The sequence below is a fragment of the Pogonomyrmex barbatus genome, unplaced genomic scaffold, assembly GCF_055798465.1.
Source record: "Pogonomyrmex barbatus isolate J1 unplaced genomic scaffold, ASM5579846v1 scaffold4, whole genome shotgun sequence".
Classification (NCBI taxonomy): domain Eukaryota; kingdom Metazoa; phylum Arthropoda; class Insecta; order Hymenoptera; family Formicidae; genus Pogonomyrmex; species Pogonomyrmex barbatus.
The window spans coordinates 7,773,040-7,790,073 of NW_028297138.1; the positions used below are offsets into that span (position 1 = coordinate 7,773,040).

Genomic DNA, 17,034 nt, shown 5'->3' on the forward strand with positions numbered 1-17,034 from the left:
ATTTGATTTTAATTATATATTAGAAAAACCATCTTTTCTTTCAATTTTGATAAAAAATTCGAAAGTAAAGCAATTTCAAATTTCAACGTAAAAATAACGATAATTCGAAAATAACACATTTTCGGACCTATATTCATATCAACTTTCTTTCTTGTTTTTGCATTCCAACTTTTAACCTGTATTACAATTAAACTTTTACTAATTTATTATTTTTTAATGCAATATTGGGAAATTAATTTTAAATACGTACGTAAATGACGTCCAATATGTACGTATTTAAAACACGTGCTATATGAGAATATTTTTTTTTCTCTATACAAAAGAAGTTAAATTTATTTATAAAATCACATGAAATATTTATTATAGCTTATTTTTTTCCATCCAATAATAATTGAATTATAAGTCTCATTCTTTTTAGCTTTACTTCAATTTTTCGTCATTTTATTTCACCTCATGGCATGTCTTTGTGGCTGGGGATTACGCCAGGCATTTTGTAACGTTCTAATTATAATAAAATAAAAAAAGAAACAAGAAAGAAGAGCTTTTACTTTGTGATAGAAAAAAATAAATCAAAAAAAACAATTTATATATATATATATATATATATACATAAATTTCAAAAGTAATTATTAAATATATTAAGATCCAGCAATGATTGAAAAATGCCCGTCTTATATTTCTTGCGTACAAAACATTTTATTAGTTTTTAAATATTTATGCGTTTAAAATTAAACTATCATTATGTCACAACGTGACATAATGCGTTTTATCAAATCGAATAAACTGGTTCTCTTCGATCGCGATCGTCTCGTCTTCCTCCCCTCCCCCCCCCCCCTTCCCGACATAATCACTGTTCCACTTCGACCACACAGAAATAGATTTTATGTATTCAGAAGAGAAAAATGTACATCTCGTTTCCTTTCTCTTTTTGCTCTTTCGCGCGAAAAAGCAGTCTAGATCAAATGAACGCTTAACTAACTTGCGCGCTGCTTTTATCATGTCGATAAAGATTGGAGAACAAATCGCGCCGAAGGAGATCGTGATTCAATAGCGGGGCAAGCGGGGAACTGTGGGGAAACTGCGAGGCGCGCGAGGAAACGCGCTTCTTACGCGATTAATGTTTAACCTCAAAATCGTGCGTGACGATATCATTTTGGTGACGAAGGAAGGCCACGGGCGCGGTGGAACGAGCTGTCGGATATTCCGATTGTGCCAAATAAAAGTGAACGGGAATCTGATCAAGAACGGGCTAGTGCTGTCAAGGTTTAAGGATCAAGGATGGCGGAACGCAAGAGAAGTGAGTTTACCGCGCAAAATCGGACGATGTGGATTGGACGGATTTTTTTTCATGCGCGGATGACGTGCATTTTGAGACGGAGATAATAACGCGTTTTCGAGAAATAGAGAGGGAGAAGGAGAGGGGGAGAAAGAGAGAGAGAGAGAGAGAGAGATAGAGAGAGAGAGAGAGAGAGAAATATCGCTGATAAAATTAAAAAATTAAATCACACGAGAGGAACGCAGCGAAGTCGTGAACGCGTTACGTGGAAATCGTACGATGTTTTTTTTTTTATTTCACGTGAGATCTCGTGCGATTGAATGTGAAAAATTTCACGCACGCGATAACGACATAGTCGCCTGTTTGTTATCGCGAGATTATGCGCAGCATTAATTTCGATGAATTTTTTACGCAACTTGGCTATTTATCTCAACAGATCGAATTTCAGATTCATTATATATCAGAAGATACCATAAAAATTGAGCGATCATTTTATCGACAAATAAATTATTACTTGAATACAAATATATATGTCATTTTGTAAAATGAAATCAAAATATTCTGTTTATTTAAATATTAAATTTAATTCCGTTTATTTAATTTTGATTTTCTTATTCTGAAATATTTTAATTTAAAATATATATTCCGAAGTAATAAACATATTTATTAATATTATATATTAATATATATATTTAATTTATATTTATAACTTTAACTGATATATATAACTTATATTTATTTATTTGTGTGCATATTAAGTAAATTACATGAATGAATTTAACGAAACAGAAATTGTTTTATAGGAATTTTAATATGCAAGAAAAATTATTATTTATTGATTATTATTCATGATTTTTATTGCTTTGACGATTAATTCTTTACAGTCCATGGCTAGATTAGTAAGGTTAGCAAATAAATAATAATTAAAAATAGAACTAAAGTAAAAAAAAGGTTTCTGATACATATTACGCATTTAAAAAATAAATTTCGCAACTATTTTTTTTAGAAAAAAGAGTTTATGATAAATTTTTATTATTTCTTCTACGAATTTGGAAGAGAATGCTTTTCTTTATAAATTTTACAAAAGAAAATTGATTTTTGCTGTAATTTGTTGTAATGTAACTTGTCGAAAATGTTTTTTTATGCTCCGGTCCTTTCAATTTTCAATTATTATTTTTTTGCTAATCTTACTGATTTAGCTGATGATGCTTAAAAAGATTAATATGCAATTATCTCGCATATTTTCATAAAAAATTATTATTTTGAATTATGAAAAACTATGATAAGATTTTAAAAGTTGTAACATTAAGAATATGGCATTAAAAATGAACAAAATAACGAGTTTCCTTTTCTTTTATGTTGTTATGAAATTAACATCTCGAAATCGGAGAATGGTTTAGATGTTCCAGATTTTGACGTAACTTTATTTATAAAGTGTTTCGTCGTCGCGAGTACAATCCATTCCAGGTCTTGAAAAGTAGGTTCGCGTCATTAACTTAAGACCTGAGGCACACATAACGAAATACATATTGCACAAATGTAATTATGTTTCTATACTCTCCTTTGTTTATGACGATTTACGTAAGAACGAGTAAATGAGTGTTATGATGCGATTTGTATAAATATTTTAAATAAATTCAATTCATAAGCTTAAAATTATCAACTTATTCTTATCTTCTATTTTGTGAGACGATCATCAATTATCATTAATCCCGCGTTATAATTACTGGCCTCTATTTCTTTTTTGTGTAACAAATGTAATACAATATAATACAGTGTAATATATCGTAATTATATTGCAATATGATATAATATATGATAAATATATTATAGCAGATAAAAAAAGAAAATATATAAATATAATGCTTAATTTAAATTTATTTTACTTTTATTACATCACGATTCTTATATTTTATGTGCATTTCAAATAAGACTGCAAACATTTAAATTTCAAAGTTCTTCCAAATGTTCTACAATGTTCCGATATCATGCTTTCAACTGCTGTCAATTGTGTACAAGATTTTTAAAGAATTGTAATCTAAAGCATAATGCTATATATATTTTAAACATTCCTCAAAAAAAACGTTTGCATCGAAAAAATATTGGAGATATAACGGCGTGTAATTTTATTAATTGATCATGCGAATACGCAAAAAATATATCTTGTTCGATTAATAAACCCGATTGCACATTGTTGATTAAATAAATTTCGCTGCCGCAGCGAAAAGGTAGTATCGTCATTTTATTTGACAAACAATTGTTCATTGAGAGGAAATCTTTTTTGCTTTAGTCAGTAATTAATACATCGAATCGATCTAGAAATTAGTGCTCTTACTAATTTGACAAGAAGAATAAAATAAGAGTTGGAAAGGGCGAGATGTGTTAAAATAAAAAAATCGAACTTAAGAAATAAGAAACTAATTGTATAAAATTGCTTTAAAAATTAAGCAATTAAGTATCATAATCTCCGAGTAGTAAATGATTTCGCGGAGTTCTTGTTGCACCTTTAATTGCAAGAGATCGAGCAAGAATTAGTCTCTTTAAGGTCGCGCGATAACGAAGTCGATTACGATCAATTGAAAGCTCGTCCTTGAAAATAGAAGAGCAAACAGAATTATTACATTGTGATGATGCCATTCAAGAGAATCGTGTACTCACTGGCACTCATAAGTCGACTCATAACAGTTCATTGATTTGCTAGTCATCGTTGTCATGAGACGTAACCGGACATATTACTAGGCATCTTCGCGCAACATGATTTATGTGTGCATAATTTTTTTACGCGTGCGTATAATAAAAAAGAAACAAACAAAAAATGTTTTTCTTCACTATCTAATAATAACACGTAATTGTCCATCGATAATATAATATTAATTATTGTTATATTATTATTTTAGCAATTTGCGAAAATCCTATTTTCTGTCTCTATTTATTATTTATATATTGCAATTTATGCGAATTGTATAATTGTCCTTTTTTGCATTTATTGTTTTCACATACTTTTTACTTTATTATGCGCATTCCTGGCCGTCTTTCATACAAATTACTTATAATTACAATGCCGTGTGATTGTTGGCTCTTCCGTGTTGCTTCGATTAGTCCGCAGATGCTTTCTTGATTTTCATATTTGACGGTCGCTGAAGTTTTGTCTGTGAAGGCAGTGTTTGCAAAAGGTTTAGCTAACTCTAGCAGCGTATATTATATACATATTATATACATATATACAGCATATATTATATACATTGTTGATACGCGAGGATAAGACTGAGTCATCATCCTGTCAGTGTGTGTCATGCATCCTTCACACACTTGCGTAAATGTAATCTATTTTAATTTTAATTGCGTGAACGTAAAATACTCGAGCAATAAGAAAAAGAAATATCACGCGAGAAAAATAGACGATTCTGTAATTAGATTCGATCGTTAAAAGATCTTGTCGTTACATTTCGTTAAACTAAAAAAAAGTTTAATGCGACTATCAAAGTTTGATAAGAACTCGGAAATCGGCAGAAAAAATATGCAGATGCACACAAAACTAAAATAGAAAAAGATAATATATTTCGTTTAAAAAGCTAATCTTATATTATATATCTTATATTATTAAATATATTTCGTAAAAAGCTAATCTTATGCAAAAATCGTATGCCAAAAACAGCATGCTACCATTTAAATGTTATCGATAAAAATACTTTTGAGAAAATAATCTTCACTATATCAGAGATTAGACATGTTAAACATGTATAATAATGTAAAAGCATTATATTCACATTTGTTATCTTGATTAATTAATTACCGAGCTAAATGTCGAAAAAAGCATTTCTATTTCTTGAGAAGTTTTATCGTCACTTCAGTACTTAATTATCACCTAATGATACCGCTAAATCTACATATTTTACATATGAATAAGTGGAAAAATTGTCGACAAAATACATCTTTTGAGAATTTATCGATTTACATAGTTTCGAATATCATCTGAAGTTCCTTCGAATAATCTCCCACCAATGCTTTGTTGATTCAAATGTGACATAAAAAAATTGAATATTTTTTTTTTTTTACAGAAAAGAATTGGTAGGAAATTTTTCTATCGATGGCATCTCGATAGTCGAGGGCACTTTACGATTGTTTTGTAAGCATTTACATTTTCCTGACTGCACGCGGTATGCGCATGCAAGCCATATCCGACGTTCAGTCGAGGTCTCGCTGGTGAAGCGACGAGATTGTCGAGGGAGATCGGCAAAGACCTGCTGGCACCGATAGTCAGTCAATCGCGTGATTCTTTTAGTGTCTTTTCCGTGCTCAAATTGTTCGTAAACCATAAGAGCCATGAGTACTTCATTGAGTAAGTTCAAATACGGCAATTATGCTTACATGTTGCATTTCCGTTTTTTAAAAAGTGAGAGCTTTAAATCGCTGTATCATTAACTGCGCTGTATCACTAGCTGTGTTGATCGATGGTATCATGGTACTTCTTCAGCGATAAATTATCTTTAACAAAACTCATCTTCTTTTTTTTTTTTATAAATGTTAGAAGCCAGTGATTTTAAACTTTCATGATTTCTTTTATTTAAAAAATATGATAATTTGAAGATAAATATTAATTAATTGGTAATGGAAATTATCTGGATTTATAGTCATATTATTAATAATAATGATGATACTGAATATTCTGTAATTTTGTTTAATTAAATATGAAAAAAATAAAATATATAATAATATCATTGAAAATTTTGCACTATTAATATATATTAAATAAAGAAATACATAGAGATATTTTGTTTCTCGATATGAAAGATGTTAATACTTACATTATGCATCTGTCGTGCATTTGACTCTTTTCATTTTTTATTTCTTTTTTATGTATCAATATTAAATTTGAAATTTTAAGTCATACTTTTATGTAGTGCAAATGAAAAATGTTGCAAAAGAGGATGACATAATGAGATTATGACATACGTAATGATTTTCTTAAAAAGTGATTGAAAATTATTCTAACTTAAATAATTTGTTTTAAAATCTAAAAAATCTTGCAGTTATATTTGAAAATTACACACAGACGTCAGAATAAATTTTTTTTATACATGTTAAAAAAATCATCAGATGTCAAAAGAGTTTTATGTTCGCATACATATGAAAGATGTGATAGTCGAAAATGTAAACGGCGATTTTCGAGGTCATGAGGATGTAAACATGAAAAGATGAGGATGAATTCTTATTAAAGTTTCTCACAGAATGTATGTTGGATAGTGTTGGATAGTGAGATTGCGCAGGAAATTTCACCCTGAATCTGTGGAAAATGTAAAGATTTATATAGTTTAAAATATATATTTGGAATATATATTATATGGAATATATGGAATATATATTATATATATATATATATATATATATATATATATAATATATACGAGAAATATATCCGTGGCTTAATTTCCTGCCGCAAAATATCTCTACAGGATTTTAGCGAGAACATAAGTTTTATACAGATTTATATAGATTACTACTTCTTATCTCTCATATTCACACTGCATTGTTACATAGAAAACTGATTATCGAACTCTAATTGATATTGATTTAATACGTGTGATTATTCCAACTGATATGCGATTCGAAAATCGGAAATAAAAATACAATCGACTAAAGTCACGCTTCGATTACGTAGAGCTTGATGAATATTTCAATTTTATGTAACATCAAAGTCAATCTTATGTAACATCGATAAATTTGATTTTATTCTGAAGTTTTTGATTACTCTAATCGTACTAATTGCACGAATTGAACTAATTGTCGCCTTTTTTATTCGGTTAATTATAATAGACATATAAATTAATTTTTAAAAATAATTTTTATAAATTATTATTTAAGATAATAAATTATTATTTAAATAAATTATTATTTAAGATAATATATAGTTGATTTTTAATATATATTAAATAAAAGATTTTTTATATTTCTCAAATTTATAATTGTATAAATAAATTATATGTATTCTTATAAATAATATGTGAATGCTCGCATGTAATATGTTTGTGCTAGCACAAACGCAAAAAAAAAAGGATAATTTGCATTCTAAACACAATTTTTTTAGTTCAGCAAATGGACTCATCAAGTTGCGTCATACATTTTGCAATTTTATTTGCAAGTGGTAAAACGGTAAATTCAAAGAATGAACGATAACAATGAAACTTTTCGAAAAATAGAATTCTCCCAGTGGACAGTTTACGATGTCGACTATAAATATTGATGTAAACGTATAATGCTACTGAATAAAAATACAATGTTAACCGTAGAGACGTCAACGGAGGAGAGTCTGCAGTATATTAGGCAATCCCTCAAATCGGAAGAAATGGATAATCTGGAAGGGACTCACTTTGACAGATTCAATCCGCACGTGTTTGTTATTTTTGGAGCATCTGTGAGTTTATAATTTAAAAATAAAGTATAAAATCTGTGCGAATAACAATATGCCAATTACAACCAAATATAAATATTTATTCATTTATACTTATATCGCAACACTTTCTGACTTTTTTACATATAATTAAATCTTTTATACAAAATTCGATATTGCGATTTTTAATAATTTTACAGTTATGTTAATTCTAAGCAATTGATGTTATATCATATTAAAATTTTTAGCTATATAAATACAAATTTTTCAACATTTTTTTTCCAGTTAAAATAAATTGTAATTTTTTAGAAACATATTAATTCCTATATTAAATTAATTTTTTATATCATTTTCGAACTTCAATTTAAGTACTGTGATTTTTTTTTTATAAAATTTTTATAAAATTTTTTTTTATAAAAAGGGTGATCTCGCTAAGAAGAAAATTTATCCAACTCTCTGGTGGCTCTTTCGAGACAATCTCCTGCCGATATCTACTACTTTCGTTGGTTACGCTAGAAGCAGATTGACGTTACAACAATTACGTGAAAAATGCCATCAATATATGAATGTGAAATCAGACGAAGAGGAGAAATATGAAAAATTTTGGAAACTGAATTATTATGTTACTGGTACTTACGATCAAAGAAAAGATTTCGAGTTACTAAATATTGAATTAGAAAAATTTGAACGAGAGAACATTGCGCACAGGCTATTTTATTTGGCAGTTCCACCAACCATATTTGTAAATATTATGGTACATCTTCGACATACCTGCATGGGACAGAAGTAAGTTAAATTTGAAATACGAAATAAATTTTAAATGTAAAATAAGACAAGAGCAGATCATCGAAAGTCAGAAAGAAAAAAGATATATCAAGAATTATTTTGAAAATAATTAGTTTCATTAAGTTAAATTCAATTAACAAATTCACAATTTTATTAAAATTTCAGAGGTTGGACGAGAGTTATAATCGAGAAACCGTTCGGCCACGATGCCGCTTCATCGCAGAAGCTCTCCGATCATTTGGCGATGCTGTTCAGCGAAAATCAGATCTATCGTATCGATCATTATCTCGGTAAGGAGATGGTTCAGAATCTGATGATCTTTAGATTTGGAAACAGGATATTCAGCCCGACGTGGAATCGAGACAATATAGCCTCGGTGCAAATTACCTTTAAAGAACCGTTCGGCACTCAGGGTAGAGGTGGCTACTTCGACGAATTCGGCATCATCAGAGATGTGATGCAGAATCATCTGCTGCAAATTTTATCTTTGGTAGCCATGGAGAAACCCGCGTCTTGTCATCCGGATGATATTAGAAATGAGAAAGTGAAGGTTCTCAGGTGTATTAAAGCTCTGAAACTCGATCAGGTTGTTCTCGGTCAATATGTCGGAGATCCGAACGCTGAAGATCCGGAAGCGCGTTTAGGCTACTTGGATGATCCTACGGTACCAGCCGGATCTAACACGCCGACATTCGCATTCGCGGTACTGAAAATAAACAATGAGAGATGGGATGGAGTACCGTTCATTCTGAAATGCGGAAAAGGTAAGATCGAAAGAGACTCGTTTGTCGACAAGTAAAAATTCTTTCTTTAATCGCCGCACGATGTTATAGCTTTGAATGAAAGGAAGGCAGAAGTTAGGGTACAATACCAAGATGTACCAGGTGATATCTTTGATGGGAAGGCAAAGAGAAATGAATTGGTGATAAGAGTGCAACCGGGCGAAGCATTGTACATTAAAATGATGACAAAATCACCTGGTATCACGTTTGATCTGGAAGAAACGGAATTGGACTTTACTTATAGCAATAGATACAAAGTAACTTCATTGAACAAAAAATTTCTGAAAATTGAAATTAAATCATATATATATATATATATATATAAAAATATAATGCTCATTATAATACGTTTATTTCAGGGACTCAAATTATCGGATGCTTATGAAAGATTAATTTTGGATGTCTTTTGCGGTTCGCAAATGCACTTCGTACGAAATGACGAGTTGCATGAAGCGTGGAGGATATTCACACCGCTGCTTCATCAAATTGAAAAAGAAAAAATTCCACCGATTCCATATAAGTATGTGTGCGAAATATAAATATAAATATTTCTAAAGCGTACAGAATACATGATTGCTGATTGAAAATTTTAGGTATGGATCTCGAGGACCGAAAGAAGCTGATGAAATGGCAAAGAAAAATAATTTTGCATACTACGGTTCGTACAAATGGATAAAACCATAACATCAACATCGGCTATTGTAATAAGAGATTTATATCACGCAAGATACAAGTCTAAGATATCGACGATTTATTTAAAATAATGCAGTTGCTAATTACATTCCAAAAAGTTTGATAAAATTATTATATATCGATTATTTTTTTACAATTTTATAATATTTATATATATTTCATCCTTTTACCTTGTTTGATAAAATTATTGTATATCGATTATTTTTTTACAATTTTATAATATTTATATATATTTCATCTTTTTACCTTGTTGACAATATTTAAATCCGATTTTATCATACTTGGAAATGTAACCGAAGAAAACTTGTTTCTTATCTAACATTGAAATTATCATCTCAAGATCATTGTGAAAAAATGAAAATCATGAGGTTTTCCTATTTAGATCATTTTTATTAAATCTTGAAACATGTACCTACCAATCGCGATATACTGTACAAGTGTCTGGACTTTGATAACATAAATTATATAACGCTAGAGATCTGTGTGAGATTATTCGACTGTGTAACTTACATTAAATAAATAAGAGCAAGTTAACTTGTCATATGTGTATATATCTATATTGTGAAAAAATCTTATGCTAAGTGTACCAGGTAAGCCAGTAGCCAATCATTTTGCATCTTATACAGCACTAAATTTTGCGGCCTATCCATAATCCTGTTTTTTCTTATACAAGATCAGCTATACATGAATATATAAATACAAATTGATGTCATGATTAACGATGAATTGATGATATATACATACATATATTAAAATATATATGTATGTATATAATTATATATATATATATATATATTTGTATTATCAGGTGTATATGGTGTGTGTGTGTGTGTGTGTGTGTGTGTGTGTGTGTGTGTGTGCGCGCGCGCGCGCGCGCGTGTCGTGCAGCTAGAAGGAAGTAAGATAGTTTCTGCACATGTACATCAAGATTTTCTCTTCATTGTGTATATGTATATATATATATATATGTATATATATATATATATATATATATGTATATGTATTTACTATGATAGAAAGGGTTCGGGAGACATGTAAAAAATATATAAAATGTAGGAAATTGAATTCGGCTTGTTATTACATGCCTATAAATCATGGTATGTAACAACATTTGATCTATGGAAAATCAGGCGTTATTTGTAACTGCAAAGAATCAATATTTTATTAAAATGTTCTAAATTTTAATATTCTCTTTTATAGATATATAAAAGAAAAGATTATTTCTTCAGAAATTGACGATATCTATAACGATAGAAAATGACTATAAGCGCTATGTTGCATTGCACAAATTAAATAAAAAAAAAAAAAAATTTGAAATGTTTTACACGTTTCATCGAAAAGTCTCTTCGTTAAACATTTTCTAAATTAGGACCATTCATCGCGATATCAAATGCAACTCGGAAATTTTTGCAGTATCGATATGGCAATGTTTTTTCGCTTGAACACTTCTCACAACGTATAATTCGTAAAAATGTCGCAATTCCATTCAAGTCTATGATTTAATGAAAATACGATTTATATGCGTTTTATACTTATATGAAATTTAAATTTCACACGCTGCGGGATCCAATAATTCGTCCCAATTGATACTCCTTTGAAATACCTCTTGCTGTAACCATAATTCATAATGTTGTTTGAACTCTTCAGTCAATTCTACATTTGCACCGAGCACGGATGTTACTGATGCATCAACTGGTTCCATTTCCTCGTCTCGCGGAACGTTTGAATATCTTCGATTATTGAATTGATCGACGCACGTACGTAGTTCGCACTCTTCAACTTGGAAATCCCACGGCCGTGCTTCCAAATCTATTCAGGAACATAAATTTTTTTTCTAGCTTCTGATTAGCATAAAATATGGAGTAAAAATATTTTAAACTATCATCATCGTAGTTTGGGAAATAAAGAACATAAAATTAAGAGGCATCAAAATATTTAAGAAAGAATACTAAAATACTAAAAGGGAAGAGAGGGAAAAATGATCAGAATGGCGAGATTTAGACTAGAGACGAAAGAAAAAAGATATTGAAGAAAAAGAAAGAGAAGATGCAGATTATGCAGAATAAAATTGAAAACAAGGTATGTGTAGAGAGATGTGTAAGATGAAAATCGGGAAGAACGAGGAGGATGAAGATGAGAGAGATACTAAAGAAGAAATTGGATGAGAAGCAATGGATAAGACTAAGAGGAGTTCACAATTGATAGAATAAAAGAGAAGCAGAAAGAGAAGCTTTACGACACATGTTAGATATACAACAATATAAGATAGGATAACGTTTTGAAATATCGAATATCTTCTTGAAAATATTAAACATTATAAGCTATATGTGTGAAAGAGAATTAGATTAAGTAGTAATACAAAATGTATTGAAGTTCTTAATATCGGGAATAACAATAAAGGCAATACACATATTACCATTGCCGTATGCCCAGTCGTCATTTAAACGATGTCGGACCTTTGCGTAGATGACACTAATAGTTTTCATATTTGTCTTTCTCCACTGTCGACCGAGATATTTCGTTTGCATTTTCAATAATTTTAAAACATATAACTGCATCATCGCATGCCTGACTTTTAACGTGCGTTTTAAAATAGGTGCTGATTTAAAAACGACTAGCATCTGTAAACGTAAATGCCAGATATATATTTATCTTTAGAAATATAATAAAATAAATATTAGTAAAATAAAAATCAACTTACCATTATTCTACTATGTTTCCATTTAGTTAATTTGTTCAAAATTCTTAATAAATTGATGCAGGAGAAAACGTTTCGCCATGAGAAAGATTGACTATGGCCAATTTCAAGGCTTTCAGTAGTTAACTCCGGCTGGTCACCAATGACACACATGGGGAAGTCCAAAATAGGAATACTATTATAATTAAATTATTGGTTATTCTTGACAATTTAAATCGCGAATAATTTTAATCGCAAGTTACACATTCTTACTTACACATTCTTTGCTTCAATATAAGCTATAATGTTTTGGTTTAAAAACTTTAATACAAGAGGTATGCAATTAGCAAATACTAAATGCTGTGACATAAATTCGAATTGGTACACATGGTTCAATTTGAAGTGCTTGAGCAACAGTAATAAAATTGCAGAAACGGCTTTAACAATAATCTCCTTATGTCGGTTAACATCGATTCCTAATTTCATTGATTGCAGCACTGTCATTCTAAAAGCATATTGTACATTAATTTCAATATATCGCTAAAAACATATTCATATTTAGCAATTATTTTAAATTGAAAAAAAAAGGAATAATCAATTATATTCGAAATTTTAAAAAATTTTTTAAGATCTTAGATACGTTGTATGTATTATTATTTATACTCACGGCATTTCCTCTGGCAACACATCAGCCAGGATATTAATGCTGTCTGTCTTCGCCTTACTAGTTGGTGCAGCAGCAAGTAATATTTTTAATAATGCAATCATATATTGTGGCAAATTTGGTAATATAGCCTGATAAAGAATTTCCGTTGGTGTCTGACGAAGTGGTGGTTCTAGAGTACTCATTGGATTTCTTGCTATTTCTTCTTCTTTTCGTATTTGAATTTCCGCTAGAGACGTGTACATGTGCTAAAAAATATATTGTAATGTTAGATATTAGTAGATATTAAGTAATAGTAGATTACATTAAACTAACAAAACTTATGTACCTTTTTAAGCGTAGTGACACCTTCGTGAATTGGTTGCGGTAAACCTGCTAAACTTTCTCTATCTCCTTGTAATTTGTAACCAACAAACTTCATTCTTGCAACTTCGAGGAACGTATCCACATCCTTTTGCCTCACTTTCGGTGTCCATGGTAAACCTAAGGAATGATATTAAATATCAATATCAAAATAATATATAATAAAATTGAAAGATATTACCTTTTCCCTTTATGAGCTGCGGAGTACCTGGCCTTAATTGTGACTGATTATTCTGATCTTCGTAATATGTTTGATTCCAACCACCAGGTCCACCAGGACCAAGAAATACAATCAATTCGCCATCTCCTTCATTTGTTGTAGTATTATTTGGAGGCTCTCCTCCGTCATACTCCATACCTAAACCTGGATCATCTAATGAGCTTTGTTTCATTAAACTCTGAAAAAAATGTTTAATAATTAACATTTATAAAAAATATTAAAATATTAAAATTCTATATGAAAGAATTTTAGATCGATGAATTACCCGTCGAAAAGGCCGATTATTCCTTTTCTGATTTTGTGTTTCTAATAAATCTGCCGCACTCATAGGCGGAGAACTAGCTCTCATTGTCCTAGCGACTTCAATAGTGTCTTCCTGTTGCGTATCGAGTCCTGCTTCCTCGCGATACTGCTTCTTCAACTCTCTAAGTGCGTCAATGCCGCCAAGAGAGACTAGGATTAATTTCCACAAAAGCAAGAGAACTTTTTTCATAGGAAAATGTGGTGCCGAACCGCTACAGAAACACGTCACCATACCGAGAAGCTTAACAATCAGTAATTCTTCTCCGTATGGATTTACTGTAGAAGAAAAGTTATTTAAAACTTTCTTTACAATATTGTATTTGTTAAAACATACTGCAAACACGATGACGTACCAAGATCTTCTTTAAACGCTTCAGCATTGTCTTTATATTCACTGTGTTCGATATTTTTTAATTCCTCTCTCATAACTTCTGTTATAATATATAAAACGGACAGTATGACTCTTAAGTCTATCGAATCAGCGAGGCTAACAGCCAGCTTTCTCATCGCTGAGGTAGCAGTTGTGCTATTTCTGAAAAAAATTGTTCAGACAGTGCAGAAAAAACTCAACAGAGATTCACAAGTTTGCGCGCACGCACGCACGCACGCACGCACGCACGCACGCACGCACGCACGCACGCACGCACGCACGCACGCACGCACGCACGCACGCACGCACGCACGCACGCACACACACACACACACACACACACACACACACACACACACACACACACACACACACACACACACACACACACACACACACACACACAAATGTATATATGGATAAAACTTACTCAATCTCAATGTTTAGCAGTTCAACAAATGCTGGAAAAATGCCAGCTTCATAGAGTAACATTACGTTTGTCCTAGTCCAGTCTTGTTGTTCCTTGTCAGACTGTACCTCAGCCCAACAACCCTGAGCTAAATAAAGAATACAACGTGCCGCCTTCATCCTGAGTTGTTTATTGGAAACTTCCAATTGATCCAATAACTTGTAGATTACCGATTTCTGTTGTGGTCTTGTCAAGTTTTGCCACCACGGTCGTAACTTATACCATTCCATTTGATCCTCAAATGCCTGGAATTTGCAAAAAGTTGCTCAGTCTGTTCTTCTACTTGTATAAAATATAATTGTACCTTAAGATTGAGCTGCAATTCATATTGCTCCGTATAGCTATATAATTCTGCGATTTCATTAGCATGTACATCAGTATCGTCATAAACAAATTCTAGATCTGTAGTTCTGTTGCTTTCCTGGAATAAGACGATAAGGCATGTATATTAAATAACTTAAAATAATATACTGTTTAACTATTAAATACTGTTTAACAATTTTAATTCCTGCTGAACACAAATATCATTATACTAAGTTATTATAAAAACATTGCCACACTTATAATTAAATATAAAACAATATATTAATTTAAAAAAATGATTGAAAAATATGAAAATATGTTTTTACATTAAATTTTTTTACATTAAATTTTATATATCCATAACTATTATTATTGATTATTTATCATTTTATTTATATCAAACAAAATTAAACTTCAGTGAATACTTTTCTTTTTATCAAGTTTTAAAATGATCTATGCTAATTCCTCTGAACTCTCTATAAATAGAATTCTATTTATAATTTTACTTTACTTATTGTATAAAATACAAATATTTGACAAATTAGAATATAATATAAAATATATATCAAAAAATATAAAATATATATCAAAAAATATAAAATATATATCAAAATGCATGGCATAGAAAATTCTAATATAAATTTACATTACAGATTTTAGAAAATTTTTAAGTTAAAATTTAGGATAGATTTTTATATATCATAATATGTTGAGATATCTAAAGAATCACAATACATATATATAATAAAACATAATAAAATATAGCATATAAGTTATAAATATAATTCTATCACAAAATCTATTTAGATGATCCATAATTAAAAGATTTTTTTTAAGAGCAATGATTCTTGCCAGAAAATTCAGAATATAGAATTCTATTTGTAGCTTACTATATAATATAACACATTTAAAAATTCCAAATACACTCTTGTATCAAATAGATAACAAAATACAATATATAAAATTATAATTTTATTACAAAGCCTATTTAGATGATTCACAATCAAAGAATCTTTATAAAGAATCAATGATTCTTGCCAAAATTCAGAATAGAATTCTATTAATAATTGACAATGTAATATAACACATAAACAATATTTAAGGACTTAGATTATACATTTATCAAACATATAAAAATCATACAAAATTATAAATCTAAAATTCTATGATAAAGTTTATTTAGATGATCCACAATTAAAAGATCTTTTTAAGAAATTGACAATTCCTGCCAGAATTCAGAATGGAATTCTATTTGCAATTTCCTATGCAATATAATTTGAAAAACATTTAAAAATTTTAAAAATACACACACACACACACACACACACACACACACACAAATATATTAAAATAGATAAAAGTACATAAACAGAAACATAAGCGGAATTCTATTCTAGAATCTATCTATTCCGAAGTGAATTTCAGCGTTTAGTTCGACGGTGAAGTCTTTCGGCTAAACTTCGCGGATGCTGCCTCGGAATAGGTTAGGATCGTGCGGAGAGTGATCTGATTGACCAATGGTCGCGCTTCCACGTCATGCAAATTTTCCAAGTGCTTTTCAACGTGATTATTCGACTCACGTCGTTGCTGGCCGCGCGCCGATGGGAGTAGACGGGACCCCCGTGAAGAGGATCTCGCTTGCCGTTCCCGTTCGCGTCCATCGCTACGTCGCACAACATCTCTTGCGGCGGGTGGTGTCGATCGCGAGATAATCTGCCTCTTCAGACCATCCCTACGCCT

The 17,034-nt window shown here is 30.5% G+C and overlaps 2 protein-coding genes across 3 annotated transcripts; one reads left to right on the plus strand and one right to left on the minus strand.

The window, feature by feature from the left end:
* The first annotated feature begins 1,011 nt into the window (after positions 1–1,011).
* On the plus strand, positions 1,012–10,464 carry Zw (glucose-6-phosphate 1-dehydrogenase Zw). Of its 2 annotated transcripts, none has more exons than XM_011636591.3 (7): positions 1,012–1,297; positions 7,564–7,688; positions 8,086–8,450; positions 8,616–9,214; positions 9,284–9,489; positions 9,592–9,752; positions 9,826–10,464. In XM_011636591.3, the coding sequence occupies exons 1-7, from the start codon at positions 1,279–1,281 to the stop codon at positions 9,914–9,916; spliced, it is 1,566 nt and encodes a 521-aa protein (XP_011634893.2). In that variant the 5' UTR covers positions 1,012–1,278; the 3' UTR covers positions 9,917–10,464. The 2 variants fall into 2 exon arrangements, with proteins under 2 accessions (XP_011634893.2, XP_011634894.2); XM_011636592.3 differs by lacking the exon at positions 1,012–1,297 and adding an exon at positions 5,353–5,615.
* Strip (striatin interacting protein) lies at positions 10,295–17,009 on the minus strand. Its single transcript, XM_011636593.3, has 12 exons — positions 16,875–17,009; positions 15,296–15,412; positions 14,953–15,236; positions 14,506–14,684; positions 14,115–14,428; positions 13,811–14,027; positions 13,595–13,749; positions 13,270–13,514; positions 12,880–13,107; positions 12,627–12,798; positions 12,342–12,546; positions 10,295–11,734 (listed from the first exon to the last, which is right to left on the minus strand). Exons 1-12 carry the CDS (start codon positions 16,971–16,973, stop codon positions 11,469–11,471), a joined length of 2,481 nt encoding a protein of 826 aa, XP_011634895.2. The 5' UTR covers positions 16,974–17,009; the 3' UTR covers positions 10,295–11,468.
* Between the last annotated feature and the right edge of the window lie 25 nt (positions 17,010–17,034).